This window comes from Cynoglossus semilaevis, chromosome 3 (assembly GCF_000523025.1).
Source record: "Cynoglossus semilaevis isolate Cse_v1.0 chromosome 3, Cse_v1.0, whole genome shotgun sequence".
In the NCBI taxonomy this organism is placed as follows: Eukaryota; Metazoa; Chordata; class Actinopteri; order Pleuronectiformes; family Cynoglossidae; genus Cynoglossus; species Cynoglossus semilaevis.
The window spans coordinates 7550083-7574203 of NC_024309.1; the positions used below are offsets into that span (position 1 = coordinate 7550083).

Consider the following 24121-nt stretch of genomic DNA (forward strand, 5'->3'; position numbering starts at 1 on the left):
TTGTTGTTATTGTGTGGCGTTGAGCAGGGGTGACTTGGGTAAGAGGTTGCAGTTGAAAGGTTACGGAGAGGCTAGGCCGGCTAGCGCAGTTCTCCGCCCCAATACTCGTCGAATCGCGAGGCTGAACCAGCGATATTGTCATATCATTGCCATGTAAGCACTAAAATAACAAGTTACCCAAAAACATTTTTTACAACTTACTACGCTGTACCAAAGCAAATCCCGTGTTTGTCCATCCACGACTTACGTTCCCTCGCAGATTGAGTGAATTGAGAACGGGGGGACATAAAGAAACCTGAAAAGCCATGTTTGCAGGGGTGCGGGGATTTATCCATATGGATCATGTTCTTCTGGCTATATTAAATCACCTGATGTTCTGGTAGCCAGCGGTTGAAGACGTTTGCTCTGCCGGAGGCAGCTAATGATGGCGTGAGCTCTGCGGCTGAAACCTTCAGTCTGACAGTGCTTTAATAAGCTGCAGGCTGACACTTAGACTGCGAGAGTGAGAAACTCCGGCGCTCTTCTTCCAGCTCGCTTTCTCAGACGAGTGAGTGAGGAGTTTAGTTTTTTTTTAAGAAAGGGCTGCAGGAACAGCCCGTCTGAGCTGAAATCATACGATTTTAAATGAGACGTCAAGATCCATGACAGTGACGGCTGAATGCGGCGATGGAGCCTGAATTCTGTCATTAGCGATAAACAGTACTTCCACACATTTCTTTGCAAATTCTCAAGCTATAACAGGTTGTGTTATTTTTTTTGGATGGCCACGCTAAGTAATAAATCAATGTGATTTTAATGAAATATCTGCCTTTCCGCTTTTTACGTTTGGTAATAATATGCAGAGATAACACTGTAGCCACAGGTGAAACCAATCTCATGATTAGGGGATAAATGATGTACTAAATCTTCATCGAAGTCACAAAAGCAGGAGACAGACTGCGGGCCCGCAGGGTAATACCTGGCCGCGTGCATCTGGTTAGTGAGGCCGTGTTTATTATTCACCTCCGAATTGTGCAGGTTTATCAACAGCTGCTTTAATTCATTAGTCTTCCACAACCTATTCCCATTCAGGGTTGTGACAGAAAGTATTACTAATGCTCTTAGTAAAGGCCATCCATCAGAGCACTGGAGTGGATCTACTGTACGTCAATAATAAAAAATGCAAGTGCTGCTGCATCAAATTTTTAAATATGCTGGTAAGCAGTCTGGTAAAGCTTGCTCTCTCTGGGTGCCAGGTGTCCAGAGACTTCTTGTCTTGTCATGCACAGTGACCTAATGGTCTGCCGAGCTGTGACTTGGAAAAAAAATTGTTGCTAGGTGGCTGTTCCTCACCTCTGAAGGCAAAAAAAAAAAAACAGAAAAACGTTGCCTTCGTGTGACTTTAAAGAACTGATTTGTTGCCACAAACTGCAGACGTCTTATTACCTATCGGGATAAAAGACAAATTTAAAGGAGTATTCATAATTTATAAGTGTATTTTGTATTAGGTCGGAGCTGGGTCCATGAATAGAAGCCTATCGCGATGTCTCTTTTGCGCTGTCACTTCCAGGTTATATCCTGTTCAAAAACCATGGGAATGAGTAGTTGGACATTGATATACAATGTTTAGAATCCAGTAGCAAGATGCATGTCACATGATGCAAAAACTAGGGCTCTCACACTAAATTACAAAAGCTAATTAATCACACCGTAGCTGTAGACCAGTGTTTCCCGAACTTTTTTTTTCTGGGGACCCATATTGTAAATGTCACAACCCTTCGCGACCCAATTCAATAGACATTATTCATAATAACTCCTGAAAAACATGATGCGAGACGACCCCAAAAAAAAACCACCCAAGGGTCGCGACCCAGTCTTGGGGAAACAATGCTGTAGAGTAATTGTGATTAATCAGAGTCATGACTCACTTAATTGGTCTCAAAATTATTATTTATTTACTGTAACAAATTAGTCTCCGTTCATCTATGCTTCGGTGAAAACACAAAAACAATTATAAACTCTTCCACCAAGTGGCAGCAGATGGGGTTTGAACCCTACGAAACGGAGAGAAAACAAATTCTGGGTCGTCTTTCTTCAATCCCTGCACATCCGTCAGCGTTGTGTTCGACCGAACAGGCCCAGATTTGTGAATAAACTAGTCGATCATTATTTATATTTCTCTGACATTTTTTTGTCTTGGAAGGTCGCCGTGGGATTTCTCTAATGCGAAATATGTGCCGAGGTTGACAAAGGTTGGCACACACTGAGGTATATAATTATTGACTTTCTTTAAGTTCACTCGGGACTCTTTTGTGAGATGATCACTCGCCTCCTTTTAAATGTCAGCGAACTTTAGAAAACTGATAATGTAGATCTTTAATACAGTCAAGTTAAACTATTTCGTCACATTTAGCTTCATGCAAGTTTACATTGCATAATAACTTCCATCTGCTCTCGGTTTAAACCATTGACAGATGGAGATAAATTAAGGATGTGTGTCCACATCTACAGCGAAAGCTGCCAGATATGAAACTCCCACAATTTTTTTTAAAAATGCTAACATGAAGAATTGCTCTCTTGCAGCGCAGGTCATCGACAAAGACAGGCCTTTTAAAGACTTCTTTCCCATGGGGAGTTCACGGGAGTGTACGGTTAACGGGAGTCTGCCTCGGTGAAAGTTGAAGAAGGAAAAAAAAAAGCCGTGAGTTGACATTTCCTTTTCTTATTAACACACTGTTGGAGGACATGGGGTAAAAAGAAAAAAAAAATCTGAACCTCTTGTCAAAGAGATGGTTTTCGTTTTATTGCGTTTTTTTTTTATTTTCACAAATATGAATTTAATCAAAATATATATTTTTAATTGCACTCTGCTGCACGTATAAACTAGAATTTACTGAAATATAATACAAATCAAATCGAATTTCTTTACGTTAGAAATGCACACTGACTTCCAGTTACTACGGGTGTTCAAATTGCATTACACTTGCAAGGATATTTTGAGCTCTTCTGCAGGCAAACGGCACACACTTCCTTGAAAGATGCTACGCTGCAGTCCCAACCAGTCAAACATCCCGAGCTATAGTTTTTAGTAGTAAAATACCCGACGAGATATTCTTCACGTAGTATTCGTTTTTACAACCCTAAAAAAACAAGAAAGAAAAAAAAGCGCTTCATAGAGTCGGTGGGTTTTTTTTATTGCCATTTAACTTGAGTTTCCTCAACAATATTATTATATTATTATATTATTATTAAGTATTACTACTTACTGCCTGGTGTGGCTGTTTTGATGCTGGAGTTTGATGCTTGAGATGGAATCTTAATCTTCATGAAAACAAACAAACAAAAAAAACCAAAAACGTTTTCCAGCGAACTGCGCGAGTCAGAACGCGCGGCTCCACGCGATGTCAGTTCTTCGTGACCCTCGCTGACTCTTTACATCTCGTTTCACATGTCACGTTTGATGTGCGGAAACATAATCCAGAGCACTGCGCTTGCTCTGTTTGCTGTGGCTGCCGAGGCAGAGGGACAGGAAATCGTTGCCATCAAAACAGGTCTGGCAAAGGTCAGTTAGGTAAATTGAATTAGTCACCTTGAAGAATAGCAGACGTGGTCACCAGGACAGGAAAAAGGAAACAGTGCAGTGAACTGTGCACGGACTGGATTGTCTGTAGTTTGTTGTCAGGCGGTTTAATGGGCGTCTCTCATTAACCTTCCCTCCTCTGTTCCGCACACTTCTAATTAGCAGTGAAACCCTTTTTTTTTTTTTTTTTATTTGAGTTCCTTTGTGTCATCCGTTCAATACCACTGGAGTAGGGAGAATGCAATCCAAGAATTTTTTTTTTTCAACATGAGTTAAAAACGGTGATATCTTTGATTGGTAGTTGTATTTTAATTTTCCGACAACAGTTTCTGCAATCTTCCGCAGAAAAGGTCTTGTTCGCGCTATCGCTTAAAAAAAATATGACGGAGAGCTGAAAAGGTCGCGACTGGCAAATTTATTCCCATTGTCACAGACACTGCAGACCTGCTGGGTCCTTTTCAGAGAGGGGATTCATTAGAGCCTTCAATTCATTTACTTGTTAGTTAGCTCTCATTATGTGGGCTACGCAAAGGCCATGCCTTTATTCAATGAGTTATCAAGCATTCATGAATCTGTCACACACCGAGGAAGATGGAAAATAACCCAGTGCGCTGAATAATTCGATGAATACAATATCTGATCATGTACACAGAAGCATTATATATTCTTAAATTCACCTGCGTGTACGCGGCTTCAACAAGGAGACGATAGCGGCGAAAGAACGACCAGTGTCATCGGCAGATCACGCTAACAGCGACGCACTGTGATGTGCAGCTAGCTACGCTATTTTTTTTGTTTACATGGGAACCTACTGTATAGTTAGACATTTGCAGGGTCACCAGACGTTAAATCGCGGAGCCTCCGTGGCTGAGACTTGGAGGGAAAGTTGAGGGCTAGCAGAATAGTCAACTAATAGTCGAAATATGAAGAAAATGCATCGAGGAAAGCGGTAGATGAGAGCTTAAATATTGGGTCAGCGTTGAGCTGCGGCCGGTGGACGATGTGAAGGTTGATCGGAGGGGAGGCGCTAAAGTGTATGACGGATTAAGACAATTTGTTTGGCCTTAAATTATTGATGCGTCGTCTCCGCAAAACACGCTATCCGGTTGTATAATTCATGTCTGTTGACTTCTCTAAACATCTGGCAACTGAAAGATGTCAAATCAATAAAAATATATTTTGTGTAAATTACAAAAATATCGTCAAGATAGGTATATATGTGATATACATTTGATATTATAATATTCATTTTACAATTTTTCACTGATTTTTGAGGCGAGCAGTATTTTTTTACCAACGCTAAAAAAAACCCTACGGTAACAGTTTAATGCCGTACTTTGAATTTCAAATTTTCACCAGAGATGCTTCATTTTTATTTAGGATTTTAGCAAAAGTGCTGTATGTTAAAAAAAAAACAAACAAGCTTTCTTATTTAAATGAAGGTTGTTTTTTTTTCTTCCGAAACAGGCCAAAGCTCAGGCTGCTTAATCATCACTATGTATTTAAGGTTGTGGCGCTGATGGCATGGTGTCTTTATAAACGCCGATGCTGACGGCTGCATGTGTGACCCTGGAGTTTGAAAATGAAATTCCGAGGGTTCTGCGCCAGTCTTACCACTGTATTCAAAAACTGCGAGTGCTTTAAGGGGAGCCTTTTTAATATTTCTTACAAAATCACACACACCGGTCTACCAGCACGCCCTCAGGACCTTTTCTGAGCCATCATAAACACATACCGTTTGTGCACACCGCAGCACTTCTGGAGTTAAAAAAGTAACAATTATTGTCCCGTAACAGATCTTAAGTGTAGACGAACCTCCTCTGACAATGGAGCCTTCACTACAGCGGGTAAAACTCTCCGAGTCTGGCTTGAAGATCAGTTTTGTAGTTGGATAACAAGCAGCGTTCTTTTCTGAAATACAGTCATTTGATCTTTTAGGAAAGGATAATATATTTTCATAAATTTTAAAAAGAAATGCGACATGAAAAGAAATGTTGTATATGCATATATGTATGTGTATATATTTATATATATATATATACTGTACATATACGTATAATGTTGGTTTATACACTATATATATAGTGTGTACATACACACTATAAATATATATTTAAATATATATACATAGTGTGTGTGCGTATATGTATATGAATCAAGAAAAACGTGTGTATATTTATATATGTACAGTACATATACATATAATGTTTGTGTATGCATATACACTGTGTATAAATACATATATATAGTGTGTGTACATTTATACTCTAAATATATATTTAGACATATTTACATGTGTTTATATGTTTGAAATGTGTGTGTACTGTATATATATGTATGTGAATCAAGAAAAACACGTATATATATATATTAATATATGTGCTGTACATATACATATAATGTTTATGTATACATACAGTACACACCGTGTATAAAAATATCTATAGTGTGTGTACATATGTACTCCATAAATATATATTCAAATATATACACGTGTGTTTATGTTTGAAGTATATATGTATATGAATCAAGAAAAACGTATATATAACGTATATATTTATATATTTATATATGTTAAATATATACAGGTGTGTTTATGTTTGAAGTATATATATGTATATGAATCAAGAAAAACTTGTATATATGTATATATTTATATATGTGCTGTACATATACATAATATGTAAGTATATATATAGTGTATGTACATATATACTCTATATATTTAAATATATATATACGTCCGTACATATATTTGTATCATTGGCTCCAAAACTATTCGTTTTATAGTGACTGATGATTCCGAGTGTCCAAATGTCACAATTCCAAATACCACATCCTAGACTGACACCCCTCGCCCGTCTCCCCACGCGTCCCCCCGTACACACCTGCTGCTCCAGTGTTTGTAAAAGAGAATGTCAGCTCGGGTGCATATCGATTACTTTCAAAAACAAAGGGTCACTTTGGGTGTGCCGAAGTCCCGACGTCTGTATTCTACCTCCACGTTATGCCAAGGTAATCCGGCAAAAAAAAAAAAAAAAAACCAGGAGATGCTTCAGAGGGGACCCATTCCCCATGTAGTTAGAAAGAGCTTCATCCAGCTGAGTGTTTTCTTATTATGCTCGAAAGAACAGAGAAAAAGAGAGGAACAGAGCCGAGCAGATTATTTACAGCTTATTAGCCAGAAGCAGTGGGGCATTACTTAGCTTCATGCTGTGCAGCCTGCCATCCTGACTGCGTCCAGGGACCGCGCCGCAGAATCCTCACGTCCGCCGGCGCGTTGTACGTCTTTCCACTTTCTTTCGGGCCTTGTAGCGAACTCTTTACCCGCTCTCCGGGGACGGAGAATGACCAACTTTAACTAAATGTCCTGTGCACTGGCCCAAAGTAGCCATTTAGAAATGCAGTGTAATGTTCCCTTCTGGCTTCTACTAGCGTCGCCAATTAGGGGTCAGAATGGAGGTATTTCGGCAGAGCCCCGCTCCAGATATATGATGTCATTGGCCGTGAACACAAAACAAAATGAAGAGTCATGGCTCACTAAATCCCCCAACTTTTAAAAAGCTCCAACTTAAAGTGAGGAGCAGCTTCTTCACGCACAAAAAGACTGGATTCAGTGACTCTAACGTGAACTCCGGGCAGTCGACTTCTGACAGCCCGGTAGTTGGGGTTGGAGCAGATCTGATTCTCTTGCTACGCTCGATAGCACGAGTAGTGATGAATTAGCAATGGTTTCCGAGGTAATTATGGTGTTACAAATCATATTCATACACCTGGATATTTAATGCCGCATCCATCACACTGCAATGTGAGGCAATATTAAATCATATTTAGAAAGTTTTAACGTACAGCAACACTGCTTTTTTTTTTCACCCCCCCCCCAGTGGTCTCTTATGGCACTGCATCACGCAGTCCAAAAAGTCAGTCTTACAGACTTACATATAAAAGAGAGATTTAACCCTGAAGCCTAAACATGGACCGAGATTCGTCTTTACATTACATACAGTACACGCTTATATCTGTTAGTTTTTCAGCAGACGTCTAAAAAGACGCCCACTAAATCCGAATTTTTCGAATGACCCGGCCCCCTCGTCAAATTTTAGGACCCATTGTGGCCCGTGAGTCAAAGAGTAGCCCACGCCTGACCTAATATATAATACATTTTTAGCATATAGCTACCTTTCCTCTCACTTTTTGCTCTTTTTTTTTTCTTTTTTAACCATATCCTGTTACAATTATACTCCTTTAAAGCCGCGATCCATCACTCTGCAGACTGACAGGCAGTTGACTGTAGATTTATTGGTTTACTGTGAACAGAAACAAACAACAACAGTCATTATATTCGACAATTTTCGACTGTTTGTGTTTTGAAGTGCGTAGCTTTTCACTTCTTCCGGAGGCCGAGGCAGCAAGTTTGCTGCGGGCCGGTTTACAGTGAACAGAAACAAACAAACAACAGTCATTATATTCAACAATTTGCCACTGTTTGTGTTTTGAAGTGCGTTGGTTTTCACTTCTTCCGCAGGCCGAGGCAGCAAGTTTGCTGCGGGCGGGAAAAAAAAGAGTAAAGCGCGGCCTGACTACGACCGTCTTCTTCAATGTCAATACCTGTGACTATGTCTGCCTGTTCAGACAGACCCACCACTGACATGCACTCACCAACACTGAGAGTTTCTTCTTCCCCCCTGTCTTGTCCTCTGTGGGAGATCAGTACTTTAACAGAAAGTGAATACAGTCTTGTGTCCCTCTGAAAGAGCATCGATTTTTACTTTGTAGCGCCCAAGGTCAGTGCAGAGAACAAGACCGGAGGATCTCATCGCCTCGGAAATTCAGGCAGTCGTCTCAGTCTATTCACTGAAGGAAACTGGAACACAAATGAAGTTCGCAGCGCAGCCGCCCGACCCCTTTGTGACCTTGCATGATCGCAGTGAAACGAAATGACTGAACGTTTGAAGCAAGAAGTTGTTTTCGATTAAAAAAAAAAAAAAAAAAAAAACTTAAAAAGTTAGCCGGAGTGTTGCGCAAGCAGTAAACGTGGCTCCTGGCTCCTGTTGTGAGTGATGCATGTTGATGTTTTTTATGATCACTCCACGTCTATTCTTCTAATCCCGTCGGCTGTTTATGGTACCATTCGGTCTATTTGCTCCGTCGGAAGCTTTTCTCAGAGGCAGTAAATAAATAATGGTCCGAACAATGGCAGGTGACGATACTTTCAAATAAATTATTCTTGATGAATTGGTTCGGAACTGGCGTGGGCAAACTTTTTGACTCGCGGGCCACACGGGTTTGTCCTAAAATTGAACAGGGGGCCCGGGTCAGGAGCAGATAGATGTGTGCGTTTGTGGGAACTTAGATAAATGCTACGTAAAAGTCATGCATAAAGGCTAAAATTTTCTACGCCACCTATTGGGGAAACGTGGGTATTGCAGGGAAAAGGCAGAAGTCTAATGATAATATAACCAAATTAAAAGAAAAGCAAGTGTCAACTTTTTGATCACTTTCAGAAGCCACACACACACACACACACACACTCTCACACACACATTGTATATCATATTTGTGGTTCACCATGAGTGTGTTTTATATAGCAAGGCTCTGTTGTTTCTATCATATTAAAAACGTCTAAAAGCCTCACGAGGCATCATACGAAATGTCATTCCCCTGGAAAATATTGATCCTAGCGCTCTTTGCATTTCTGTCGTGTTTTCACTCTTCTTCTGTTTGTGTCGCGTGCTTGCATCACAGAAAAAAAAGAAGAAAAAAAAACAGAGGCGAGATTGATTTGTCGGTGGTCTGCAATCGGCATTTGAAACTGATCAGACATCACCGTGACTCCTGAGAAAATAGTTGACATTAATGACAGAAACCTGCGCAGAAAAGGTCATATCTGAGTCGATCATGAATTGTTCACATGTGAAATGGATTCTTAGGGAACTTGATTTTAGAAATACCTGCTTATTTTTTTCACCGTGCTTTGAGTAGTCGTTGACCCTTTTTGGCAGGGTTGGACTTTGGAAGAGCTAATTCGTTGTTAGCCGTAGCGCCATATTTAAGCGTTTATCTCCTTATGTAGGTTGTACTCAATATTTGGATATAATGGAGGTGTAACTACAGTGATACAGAGAAAGGGAGTCTGCAGGGGAAGGAATGCAATTATTGAATCGACGAGCCAAGATCCAATGAGTTGATTGGTTGGAGTGTGCGAGTGCTTGCGGATGTGTGTGTACGCCCACAGGTGATTTTTTTTTTTTTTTCCTCACATCGACTGATCTGACGATAAAGTCGAAGGCAAGTCAACGACTAATTAAATGACGTCATCGCATTGACAGAGGAGGAACTGCGCGGACACACACGTCCGTCAAACTCCCCCGTTCATTTCCTTTTGTAGCTTTTGCTAACGGAGAGAACGTAGCCGTCAGGTTATCTGTCAACTCCATGATCACATGATCATATTTCACTTTTTTTACTCATGGCTTCGTGAACGGGTGTTCTTTTTTAAATGCTCCTTCCGCGCAGACGCATTTGACGGCTGCTTTTAAAGCGATTATGACTGCTGGTGAAGTTGATGATCGTTGACATATCGGCGTAAGCCAATCGGAGTTAAAGAGTGCGTTGGCAGACAAAGACAAAACACTTTTGACCTTTCGAGTCATCACCGGGAACGTTAACACCTCTGCACACGTTGACGCGTTGATGAATCGTTTTTTTTTTTTTGTCAATACCTTAATTTGTGCAGTAAAACACCGGTCCCCAACCTTTTTTGTTCCAATGATCGATTGGCCGGTATCAGCCGTTACTGCGTAATGTACTGCGTACTGGTAATACCATTGCCAGATTAAACTAAAGGCTTATAACGTTATTTTTTTAATGACGTAAATTAGTAAAACTCCTACTGCGGACCGTTTCCAAATGTTCTATGGACCGGCACCGATCCCCGAACCAGGGGTCGGGAACCCGTGCAGTAAAACACAACTGGACTTGTAGCTGTGACCCTTCTTACAACTTTAACAATGCGGAGCTGACATGTCATATTTCCGTTATTACAGAGGTCAGAGCAGGAAACAAAATCAGAGCTTCTCAGAATCTTTTTTTTTGTTTGTTTGTTTGTTTGTTTGATTGGATGAATCGTGTTTGTCTTGAGGAAGATGACGAATAAGGGAGCGAGAAAAAGAGAGAATGAAAATATGTTATGACATTCACAGATGCCAGGTCTTTCTCGGGGAGAGAGATATCAAAGTAGGGGGCTATTGATCCCTGTCAACGATCGATACAAAACCACTGCACCTTGGAATTCGCTGCTCTGCATTCTGCCTACGCCTCCGAGTGGTGATCATGACACCGGATCTAAAAGGGAAGGTGCCAGTTTATAAATGGACACGGTCAGTTTATGACATATATGTATGTTGGCAAAATACGTCGCTGGCATTTCTTTAGGTTTGTGTGCGTGTGTGTATATACGGAAAATATCGAAGGGGTTTGCTTTATGTGAGGAAGTCGCCTGTCACTGACAGGACACAGGCGGTTCCCCCCCGAGGCTGACCACGCTGACAGCACCTGGCTGTACCGATAAAGAACAGCTGCTGTTGGGCCTCCGGTGCAAAGAGTCCCCACGTTGTCCACAGGTGCATCTTAAGGCTGACTTTCTTACCGTTTACTGTTTAGCCCTCCCGTCCCTGTTAATTTCACTCGCTGTTGTTTCACGTCGTCTGAGAGAGAGAGCGAGAGGGGGCGGGGGGGACAGACGGAAAAGAAAGACTTTTATCGATTTCTACGCCACGACAACACTTATTGTCCCGAAGTGAAAGGCTCTTTTCGCTAACCTGCCACGCTTGACCAACCCCAACCTCTCGATCTTTCTGGCCCATCTCTCCGCATTCACTCGACAGGTTTCAGCCACAAAGAGGCAGCTGGCACAAAAATCACACGGACATGCTCCGACTTCGCTCTTGCCTCGACTTTAGCCCTGTCATAAATAAGAAAAAAAAAAGACCACAAATCCTGAGCATGCCAATAACTATGATAGCTATGTCCTACGGCAATATTTGTAAATGCATCCAGTTGTTGTTCATCCTAGACAAGTAATTGCTGACTTCGGCAATTTTCTCCATTGTTTTAGATACATTTTGCTTTTGACCAAATAACTTTTGTATCCAGTTTTCATCCATAGTAGTGATAGTGGTTGAAGTGGTACAATATTTGACCTCTGACATCATTTTGACATCACAAATTGCTGGTGGAGAAAACATCATGTAAGGGTCATTGTAAAATAATAATATTTGGTATAGGGTAAACTAAACTCATTTCCCCCCTTAAAATACTAAGAGGTAATTATTTGGTGCTAAAAGTGTCCTTTTAGTCACACTGTGCACTAAAGTACAGTACAGTACAGACATCTTCTGTTTGAATTGTGTTCTCTTTCCGGTATAAAAAAAAAAAAAGTTCTGTAAACAACAAACTACCCAGATGCATTGTTGCTTTTCTGCTCTCAAACCTTTGCCTCGGTCTCGGGGAAATGAGATACAACTCCAGCTCATTTGCCCAGAATCTTTGGGCCGAAGTTCTCGAGCACAAAACGTCAGAGCGTCCCTAAGGGGCCGCAGCGCCCCTTCAACAGAGGTAAACCATAGGGTTTGCTGCATTCTCTCTGTTCGCTCGTACAGTTAACTGATGGATCTTTTTAACAATTATCAAAAAAACAAAAAAAACAAAAAAAGAAAAAAGTAATTTCGAATAATGATTTGCCTTAACTGGTTTTTCAAATTTCTCAAACACCCTGCAGAGACTTTGTAGAAAATATAATGCAGAAGGAGGAGAATAATCGTGTAATGTATGACTCAATGAAGTAATTGCTAAGCTGCTGCTGATGAATTAGTACGGACATTTTCAATCTCGAACAACAGGGAACAAAATGTGTTCTCTGCCTTTTAAAACACAAAAATGGTAATATTTTAATTTTTAAATAATTTGTTTACATTTCAGTTGGCAATGTTAACATTTATTTTTTAATGTTTTATTAGTATTGGGTTAAAAAAAAGAGAAAAATATGAATCTTATTCTCAGGTTTTAGAGACTTGCCCCCTACACAATTTGAACAACCAACCTTCTGATCTGGGGTCAGATGTACTCCAATTGCGCCATAAGATCTTTAAAATAGCTGCTTAATGATTTTTTAGAAAAAGGTGGATTTAAAAAAAAAAAAAAAAGGAAAGAAATTTAAAATGAGAACCTTGTTGTCCTCCCAAAATCGTTAAGCAATGTTTTTATTTATTTATTTTGAGTTTGCGGGAACTCCGTCCTCCCACAGTCCAAAGAGAGAGGAGACTAGGTTGATTAGACAATGGAAATTGACCAAAAAAAAAGAAGAAAAAAAAGAAAAAAAAGAGCGGGAAACAATGGAAGGATGGACATAGGAGGTAAGGCTAGTTGATAGCTTTATTTTTAGTACATAAAACTTGAAGACTCATTCGTCCACAGCATTTTTTTACTTTGTCTTCTCTTTTCTCAAACAAGCTCTTTTGAATAGTTGCTAACTCCGTTAGCATGCAACACCCATTCAAGTGGCCATTTTCAGCCCCAATGTACACAATGTAGTTTGTTTAGCACTGGATATTTCTTCCTAAAATATTTAACTGTCTATGTCTATGAAAATACAATACCTTTGTTTACATAAATTAAAAAAATTCTATTTCTCATTTAGAGTTTTCCTTAAATAATAATAATAATAAACAAAAAATACTCGTATACGTATCCAGAATGGGGCCTTCACGGAGAGGAAAGTTGAAATTTACGACCTTACTCTTGACGCTGAACACAACTGTGCTACCGCTGCGCTCTCGTTTGTGGGTCTTGTAGTCCTTCCTGTTGCGCCTCTAACAAAGAGTTCGCCTTCAGAAACTACAAGATCCAGAGTGAGGGACGGGCGGAAGGAGCGCCATTAAACCAAACACTAGGCTCCTCTGTGAAGATGTCTCATGTTGTGAAGAAGAGAAAATTAGATAAAACGCACCAGGATGCTCTTTATTTTGACAGCTACACAGATGTGACGATACACGAAGAGATGATTGCGGACTACGTCCGAACCAACACGTACCGAACGGCTATCATGCGTAACAGCGAGCTAATTCGGGGGAAAGTCGTCCTCGACGTAGGCGCAGGAACCGGCGTTTTAAGCGTGTTCTGTGCTCAGGCAGGAGCCAGGAAGGTGTTCGCGGTGGAGGCCTGCTCCATCGCCGAGCAGGCGGTGAATATAGCCATACAGAACAACCTACAGGACCGCATAGAGGTGATTCGCGGCACGGTGGAGACCGTGGACCTACCGGAGAAAGTGGATGTGATCGTGAGTGAGTGGATGGGCTACGCGCTCCTGCACGAATCCATGCTCAACTCGGTGTTGTACGCCCGGGACAAGTGGCTGAAGCCGGGCGGCCTTATTCTACCAAACAAAGCCGAGCTCTACATCGCTCCGATCAGCGACCCGATGATCGAGGACCGCCTCCGCTTCTGGTACACGGTCAAGGACCAGTACGGCGTGGACATGTCCTGCATGACCGATTTCGCCCAGAGGTGCATCATGAACTCTGAGATCACCGTGAACTTTGTATCGGCCGAGGACGTCCTCTCCCATCCGGCCCGTTTCGCAGAGCTGGACCTGCACTCGGTGACCGCGGAGGATCTGCGCTCGGTCAAGGGTCAATTCAAGTGTCAGGCGTTCGGTTCCGCGGCCGTGAGTGCGTTCTGCCTCTTCTTCACCGTGACGTTCCCGTGTCCGGACAAACCGAAGACCATCGTCCTCTCCACGTCCCCTTTCCAGCCGGACACGCACTGGAAGCAGGCGATGTTGTACCTGGACGCACGGGTGGATGTGGAGCAGGACACGGTGGTTTCCGGTGAGGTCAACATGTTTCCCTCGGAGGACAGCGCCAGACACATATGCATCAGTGTGGACTACACCATAGGGGACCAGGAAAAAGAGAAAAAAACTTTCTCCATCCCTGATTGGAGCTCCGGTCCTCAGTCCTAACACCAAGGACCAAATAGTAGTAGTAGTACCGAGGATTTGACCTTTTTTTTTTTTCTTTTTTTTTTTTTTGCATCATGCAGGGGTGTCAATTTAATTTTTAGCCTAATTAATTGCATCTATGATTAATTAGGCAGAGAGCAGATTAGTAAGTAAGGAGTAAGAAAAGAGAGAGAGAAAATTGCAGAGCATGTGGAAAAAGTCTAAAACTACAAACTTTTTTTTTTTTTTTTTTTTTTTTTTTACAGCTCCTTAACCAATCTGTCATCTCTGATGGTGTATATTGTTCATTTTGGGTGACATTTTTCATTCTGAAAATGAAAGACTTCCCTGATGCTGCCGCAGTATTAACAAACTTTGACTGCCGTCCAATATATTTGAAGAATCCGTTTGTTTTTTTATATATATAAATACACATTGCATTTCAAAGACTCAGAACTCTCCGAATGTGAATAATATGGATATTATTATTAGTACTATTATTTTATTGTTAATAATAATAATAATCATTAAATATTATTTTGCCTACTCGAACCTCATCAGCCAAATGACCGCTCTACTCGCACTACTTCAAAATAAAAGCATACACGTAGCTTTTTGACAAGAAACGCTCGGTTAAATCGTAGTTCTTTTCATTTTAACAAGCAAATTATGTTTCCCTGAGATATAATGTTCATTTTGTCTTCGTCAAAGATTTGAGTCCTGTTACATTAAAAAAAAACATTTCCAACCCGTTAAACCAGTGTTTAAAAAAAAAAAAGAACATTTCCAACCCGTTAAACCAGTGTTAAATGAAAACATTTGAATATTACTGAAGTATTGAACATTCAATAATATTCTATAAATGAGGCAAAGAATCAGATTGGGACTTGCAAAGGAACCCCCGAAGAAGGAAACGCTGCCTAAACTTATAGTCCCCAAAATAAAAGAATTAGAAAGGGAAGAAAGGGAAAAAAACGCTTTGTTATTTTGTAAAATAAAGATTTTTTTTCAAGCTGTTTTAGACTGTTTGTTTGTTTGTTTGTTTGTTTGTTTGTTTGTTTGTAATTTCCACCTCATATGTTATCAAACCGATCAAAGCCGATGCATTTATCTGAGTGGACGCTTTAGAATGGGTGTTAAGAGGTCCAAATATTAACACTGAATTTAATAAACAAAAACCTTGTCCAATAAATGGCATGATATGATTGTCATATAGATATTTACGCGTCCACTGGCTTAGCAAAAGGTTTTTGGTTTCCGAGATGCCCGTTTCGTTTCGTGTTGCTGCTATTCGTACCCAAAAACTTCAGCCAAGTTCTTGCGCCATAAAATTTCTAAGCTAATTTTAAAAAAAATTTAAAAATCTCTGTATCTTTTACCTGGCTGGTGGCCTGCAAAGTTTCTCCCTATGTTTTTTGGGTTTGACTGCCTCATTACTGCCACGTAGGTGCAAAGCTGTATTGCAACAACTGTGTGTCTGATAAAAAATGTAATATCTGGAATGTCTAGTATTCATTAGCGATACATTCTCACGGTGCTTGTGGCGCCCAGTTTTCCTAAACTGCGGGTTTTTTAGGCCCTCTCGGAGGCGCTTGCGATCCAACTGTGGGCTGCACCCCCATGGTTGAGAACCACTGATAAATATGATTTTGAATGCCATCCATGAGTGTCAATTGAGCGAATACTCGTCGCGTTAGTGTAATGGGTATAAGTGCGTATACAGACTGAGACACACAAGCTGTCTTACCAAAAAAAAAAAGAAGCTCGGCAGAGCTGGGACGTCTAACTCTCTGATCAATCTTTTCATGCGTATTGTTTTGAATCTGATTAAAACGCTGCATTCAGATGAGAATTAGAACGCTATATTGACGCGGCCCAGCTGTTGTCAGGCAGCAGGCTGCGGTGTTGTGATCTGAATGGTCTCATTGTTTTCGCTTACAACGAGAACATGCTCACGTTGACAGAAACAGGCCTTGGATTAAAAATATATAATTTCACTCACTTAATTTCCCAGCAGCCTCGGCTCAGTTTCATGACGCCATGCACATATATATATATATATATTTAAATATATATTTATTATCATGCATGTGTATGTATAAATATATGTATATATATTTATATATTTAAATATATATTTATGCACATGTATGTGTATGTATAAATATATGTATATATATTTGTATATTTAAACATTTATATGCATGTATGTGTGTGTATAAATATATGTATATATATATTTATATGTTTAAATGTATATTTACGTACATGTATGTATAAATATATGTATGCATACATGTTTATATATTGGTTTAATATATTTTCATATTTTATATTTTTTTTTTGATCAATTTGGTGTTGTCCTAAGCTACTCTCGTGGCCCTTCAAATGCCCTTTGGAGTAATTTAAACAATATAAACATATATTGTTAACATATATATATATTCAAAATTTGAGAGAAGTAAAACCTGTTACTTTTAAAGTATATATACTCCAAATGAAATTTAAAAAATGCAGCGTTAAAAACACACTGTCCTTTGTGCTCCGGTGGAAATACTGCAGTTCCTCCAACGACGGCTACCGTTTGATTCTGTGGTATTTTCCCCATTCGCAAAGACGCGGTGCTTGTTTTTTTTTGCTTCTTGTTGACCTTCCGCGTATATTTTAGTCTCTTGTTTCACAGCAAATGTCCTGTAAATGAGCACACTACAGTAAATCTAAAGATATGAGGGCAACATCTGTCTCTTCACAAGTGCAAGTTTGGTTTAGCTACGACTGAACATGGTAAAAATAAATAAAAAAAAATAAGGAAGAAGTATTTATACGCGACTGAACATGGACATGGAAAAAACATGAAAAATAAATAAAAAAAATAAGGAAGAAGTATTTATACTCTGCTTCTCCTGTTGTTATTATTTTTTTTTTCTATTTCTCTCAGATTCCCCCGTCGAGGTGTTATGTCTATCACAGTCTGTGTTGAACATACTGTAGTTAAGAAGGCAACCTGTCACCACATCATGTCAAATCCTGTTATGGAAAAAGAGCTAGAGCCGGTACCTTCCAGTTTGTTTTTGTTGTCATCTTGTTTGTACTTTTGTGTCAGGGAAAAAAAAAAAATTAATTCACACACATGTCAGTCAAAATGTATTCTGCACTTGCAGCCGCAGTGGCTCAACCTCCTCGACTTCTTCAGGTGCCTGAAAGTAAATGCCCTGCAGGCAGAACAAAGGACGGTGTCCTGAGAATCGAAAATGTCAGATGCACTGCAGGCAGCTACTGTTAGACCCAGAATCACACTTTGGCATGCGCGGCCACTCCTGGCTGCTGAGCGCTAAACTAATTGTGATCCATTCCTGCCTGGAATGATTTGGAAACCATTAAGAAACAAGTGTTGAAACTTGAAATAGGATTATTTGTCTTGTATTGCATAGCAATTTAGGAGCCAATCAATAGACAATACTCTTAATCTAGCTCATTTCAAGACTCATTGTTCAGAGGGGAGACGGTGGAGCCAGACGGGCACAGCACTGCAGTCCAGGGAAGCTATGAGCTGGTGTCACAACATTTGCATTTGTGTTGAACTCCACAGTAGCAGTGACAGCTGGAAACGTCGAAGGCTATCAGCAAATAGACAGCACGGAGAGAATCTTTTCATGTTAGGTAGTCTGGGATGATTCTTTTAATGCCATCGCACATCATCAGATTTTTTTTTTTTAGTATCACGGAATCACTCGGTTTAACACTTTTTTTTCGGACAGATTTACATACACGGAGGGTTTCTCCAACTTACGTCGGCGTTCCGTTCGTACGGTGTGACGTAACTCGATTTTTTGCGAAGTCGGAACTCGCACGTTGTTCGTGAGTACCTATGTCGATCACCTACGCTAACACGCCGAACATCGTAATCCAGAACACAAAAACATCAGAAGGGTCTGACTTGTGCCTGGGAGACATAACGAAGGGCAAAAAATTCCCGGAAAAAAACAACACAAATGGCACGTAGTCGTTCCGCGCCTTGTGACGTATTTGTCGGCTACGATTCAAACTGGATCCCGTGCGAAGCTAATCACCGAGTTTTTACTTTTTTAATTTAAAAAATTTACGTTAGATGTTGACATAACCAAGGAGTGCCGCCGTAAACCGAGGACCCGCTGAATTCCTGATTTTGTATAATAAAAGCCGCGGTTATTTTTTGGGTTCATAAATCCCGGAATATTCCAAAAAAAACGTTAATATATGATTTGCAACAAAATATATCCCGTCATTGGTTATTGAACTTGTGGATGTGTGGATGGGCAGATAGGCAGGTTGTCCTTCAACCGGAAGGTCGGAGTCCAATCCTAACTTCTCTTAGTCTGCATGCTAATGTTTCCTTATGACACACACACACCCCCCCCTTAGTTGCTCCTGGCAGCTGTGTCACAGATGGAAAAGAGAATAAAATGTGTGTGCTAAAGTTGTTTTAGCATTTTAAGGACGGCAGCTCAGTGAGCCCACCTGCTCAATGTGTAGCATTTCGATCCAAACAACGGGTTATCGGTACATTCAATTATATATATATATAAAAAATAAGTCCCTACATTGTAAGATAATATTAATTCATTTACAAAGTTAAATAGTAGAAAATGTTTTTTGTACCCAGAGTTACTGTAGGAACAAGGCGAGAGCGCACAGCGTCTAATCACGGCCTCTCATTCATCCTCCTATGCTAATGACACCAGGAATAAGCCAATAGGATTCAATTCCCACACTTGGTTACAGTAACCGATATTTCTGTCAGCATATCCTGTGAGGACAAATTGGGAACGCGGTATTGACAAAAGCTAATTTGTGGACCGACCCCCAGAGACGAGCACTTCATTTCTCTAGAGCTCAGCCGGACGGACTATTTGTCATCATTATCACTGGCAACAGGAACTGACCTATGTGTTTACTGCAAACAACCAAAATAACTCTGTCCGACTGCAAACTCCGGCACTTTCTTTCAGCAGTAATAAAAAAAAAAAGTCCCCTTTTTTTTAGGGGGGGGGGGGGGGGGGGGGGGGTGTGTTTTTTTTTGCCCGCGAGCCACGGTTTATTGTTTATGCATCCAGCTGAAGGCGCCCGACGCTGCGACCTCATGGACGGAGAGTGCACCGAACAAAAAGGACGGATGAATTTGAACGATGCCTCTCGAAAAAAAAAAAAAAGATTCTCAAAAACCACATTAACCTGATTGAGACGACCCCCAACTCGCATCACGCCCAAGGCAGGCGGGGAACGCTGGGATCGTGACCAAACTGTCAATCCGACAGACTCACTGTGATCGCATGCGCTCCTCCTCCCTGCTAATCTATTTTCAAACATGAACTTTTTGGATTATTCTCTAAAGTAATTCTTTGCGGGTTTTGTTTTATAACTAAATATGATAATACAATTTGGGCGAGATTGCTTATGCATAAGCAGCCGAGATCTGCAGGCAACGGATTAAAGTGGAGGTTGGTGCCAGACGGAGGGAGGTTTAATAATCCTTAAGACGCAATGTCCAAAGTTAAAAAAAAAAAAATGATTTGATTCTTTTGGAAGTACCCTACTAAGATGCCATATCAACTCAATGTTTCAACCAAGTTAATGAAATACAGCTATATGAATCACCCGCAGAATGGATACGTCCCGGATGCAAATAAATGCAAAAACATTAGATAATATTCATATTTAAAGAAATATAATTTGACCAAACATCACCAACATGAAGTGTTGCTTCATTCTTCATTTTTTTTCACTTACAAAATTAATCAGGCGGGCCGGATTGACCCTCCTAGTGGGCCAGTTTTGGCCCGCGGGCCTTATGTTTGACACCCCTGTTTTAGACAATGGCAGGTATTTAACCTAAACAGTATGAGTCACAAGAAAGAAAGTAGACAGACAGACAAGACAGAGAAAAAAAAAAAAAAAAAACCTCAGAACTGACTGCGGTAGTCGTTGGATACCTCAAGTTTCTGATGGTACTCGAATGCACCTCCACAGTGACCACTGCGACTCGGTCATTACGTGTCCTAATCTTTGTAGACCTGGCGGTTTGCACCAGTTATCAAGCGCCTCTGCCTGCGTATAGCTAGCTAGCGTATGTAGCGTTTGTTAATAATTTTCTCATGCTAAATAAATGGATTATTATTTTGTTGTGTTTTTTTTTACATATTTTGTAGCATTGTCTGGGGGTTTGCTAAGCTAAGAAGCTAATGCTGTTCGGGTGGCCTTGGCATGGAAACATTTAGAAAAAGTTGTTCTTTGTGTGTTCTTGATTCGCCTTTTCCAAATCCAAGTTGAATTTTGAGAAATTACATTCTAAAACATTGTTGCTGACTTAAATCTGTTGTACAAATATCCAAGTCTCAGGACAAAAAAAAGACAAAAATTATGTAATTTTTAACCTTGCTTTTATATATATATGTATATATATGTATATATTTATATATACATATATATATATATATACGCAGACATTAACTTAAGAGTATAAATCCTTATTTTGATTTATCCCTCCCGTTGTCCTTCCTTCACACAACCAGCGTCCTCGCAACGGGTTTGCTATCAACCACCTAGCCTCGAAGGACGACACAAGGGTTATTACATACTTGAATAGAGTTTACATGTTCTGTGTGTGTGAGTCGGAGAGGCGGGGTTGTTCTCCAAGTCGTCTTATTTTTCCCCCATATGGTCCAAAAGCATGCAGATTAGGGATTAGGTTAATTGGACACTCTCCGTGGCGTACCCGCCATCGACCGATGACCGTCGTGGACTGGCTTAAGCCGTCTGTGAAAAGAGTTGAATAAATGTATGATTAATATGAGCCGGGGACCGGAGTCCATACTAATACTTCAAAATATCGTACGACATATACAGTACAGGACTAAATAAAAGTTATAGTTAGGGTATTTGACCCTTTTATATAGACTTTCGTATTGGACTTCCATATCGCAGTTTATTAGGATAACACAATTGTATGTGTTTTTTTTGTCGGTACATGTCGGAATCTCTTGGAACCTTTTGACTCACCCATGGGAATGAGAGGACATCGGAGTCACCCGAGTGCCACGTCTGGACGTGTTTCAGTCATTAGAACCAGACACCTTTCGTTATTCTCTCTTGGAACCTTTTGACTCACCCATGTAACCTCACCCCTTCTCCCTTTTTCGTCCAACACGTATACACCGCTAGCTGTACACATCACCCTCCCTTGAGCTGGTATACAAATCCGATACATGTGTTCCTGGCGTCTCTCTCTCTCTCTCTCTAGACATTGATGTGCGGAATTCAGATTTCCACAAACCGTCGTGGAGGTACGACACACACGGAGACAGAAAAGCACTCACGCAACACAAACGGCCGGATGTGAGACATCGGAGCCTTGTGATTATTGGTCTCCGATCTAACAGGGACGTGTATTGAATCCAGTGGTGTGTTTAAAGACACGTACTGTGGTATTTGTCATTAGTTCCTGTTATTTTTCTTAGTTTTTGCGACGGCGACTTTCAGCACCGCTGATACACACCGGCATTAAATGGCACTTTAAAGTCAATCATGGTACAGTCCTCGGATTGCGGCGTCCTCCATCTACAGCGTTTCATGGTTACGTCGCCGTTTCCGATAAACGTATTAAGAAAGTCTTGTTTCATCATTCCGACCTAGAGGGTTAAAACTAGCCAACTAGTACATTTGTTTTTGGTTTTTTTTTTTTTTTTCTGTTGTCCTCATGGGAATTAATTGCCCCACATTATGGCTCCCGGGCATAAGTCGGACTCTAGTGATTTTTACGTCCGAGGTGATGATGATGCGCTAGCGTAGCTGACTGACATAGCTACTTATGAAAAGTACGCGAGTTCTGACTTACGACGAAAATCAAGTTACATCGCGCCGTAGGAATGGAACGCCGACGTAAGTCGAGGACCAGTGCTTGTATGCCTTGAACGAAAAGATATCGTACGAATTATCTACAGAAAATGCGAGTGAATAAATAAAGGTATATATACGCTGGCGAGGCTGTGAATTCAAATGTGAGAAATGATCTCACTGTTGAGGGAATTTAAAATTATGGGTTATGCTGTGGAAAACTAGCAGCTTAACTAAGAGAAGTTTCCACCCTGCGTTTTTTTTAAAAAAAAAAACAACCTAAGGCGATAACTTTTGAGTCTTCTGAGATGAAAATGAAGAAGCCACGATTCTGCGCTTCCAAGTCCTTGACAGTAAATTGAGTGGGATATATATATAAATATATATAGACATACACATACACATATATACATATATAAATAAATATATATATAAATATATATAGACATACACATACACATATATACATATATAAATAAATATATATATAAATATATATAGACATACACATACACATATATACATATATAAATAAATATATATATAAATATATATAGACATACACATACACATATATACATATATAAATAAATATATATATAAATATATATAGACATACACATACACATATATACATATATAAATAAATATATATATAAATATATATAGACATACACATACACATATATACATATATAAATAAATATATATATAAATATATATAGACATACACATACACATATATACATATATAAATAAATATATATATAAATATATATAGACATACACATACACATATATACATATATAAATAAATATATATATAAATATATATAGACATACACATACACATATATACATATATAAATAAATATATATATAAATATATATAGACATACACATACACATATATATACATATATAAATAAATATATATATAAATATATATATACATATTCAAGCGGAATACCTTATCGGTCTGTCTTACAGTGTTAACACCGTCTGGAAATGAATCAGGATGTGAAGTCTCATTTTAAACTTAAAATAATGAGAAATAATAAAAAAACAAAAAAAAAAACTGTTGAATTTATGTGAGTCGATTCACTGTGCATATGGCTGCGCGTACTGTCAGCTGCCGCCTCACATGCAGATCCATCTGAGGGAATAAAGTTAAGGTGAAAGTCAGTTGTCAGAGGCAGTGCCTCACACAGTGCGTCTGCGAGCAGCCAGTCTGCTCACTCTGCGTCTCTGAGCCTCTTTACAGGCAGCCGCTCGTGGATCTCTCCCTTTTAGATAGAAATATATATATATATATATATATATATATATAGAAAGAAAAACCCCATTTTATTCATTACAAACCTAGCACTCGACTTGGATTGTATTTTTCTCCTCTCATTTTTTTTCTTTTTCTTTTTTTTTTCTAAACCTCTCTGTTTATCCAAGTGACGTTTACGTGGGTTACCGGGCAGCTCGCTCTCAGTCCCCGGGAGCGACGGACGCTGGCGGGTCGCTCCTAATCGAGGCGAGTCTCTGGCTTCGAAGATGTCCCGTTTTAAAGCGGACGGCTTTGGCTACAGCGGACTACACGAGCGGCGCTCGGCGACGGCGTGAGGACGCCCGAGACAAAGGTGAGAGGCTTCGGCGAATGCACTTTCCGTGGCCGCCGCGGTGCGTGAACTTTTGAAGGTTTG

The 24121-nt window shown here is 40.0% G+C and overlaps 2 protein-coding genes across 3 annotated transcripts in view; one reads left to right on the plus strand and one right to left on the minus strand.

Annotated features, from left to right (window-relative positions):
* mkxa (mohawk homeobox a) overlaps window positions 1-24121 on the minus strand; it is a 1121182-nt gene that overhangs the window by 646212 nt on the left and 450849 nt on the right. The gene's annotated exons all lie outside the window — the stretch shown is intronic.
* Window positions 13328-15288, plus strand: prmt6 (protein arginine methyltransferase 6). The gene has a single exon (XM_008307723.3). The coding sequence runs from the start codon at window positions 13524-13526 to the stop codon at window positions 14577-14579; it is 1056 nt and encodes a 351-aa protein (XP_008305945.1). The 5' UTR covers window positions 13328-13523; the 3' UTR covers window positions 14580-15288.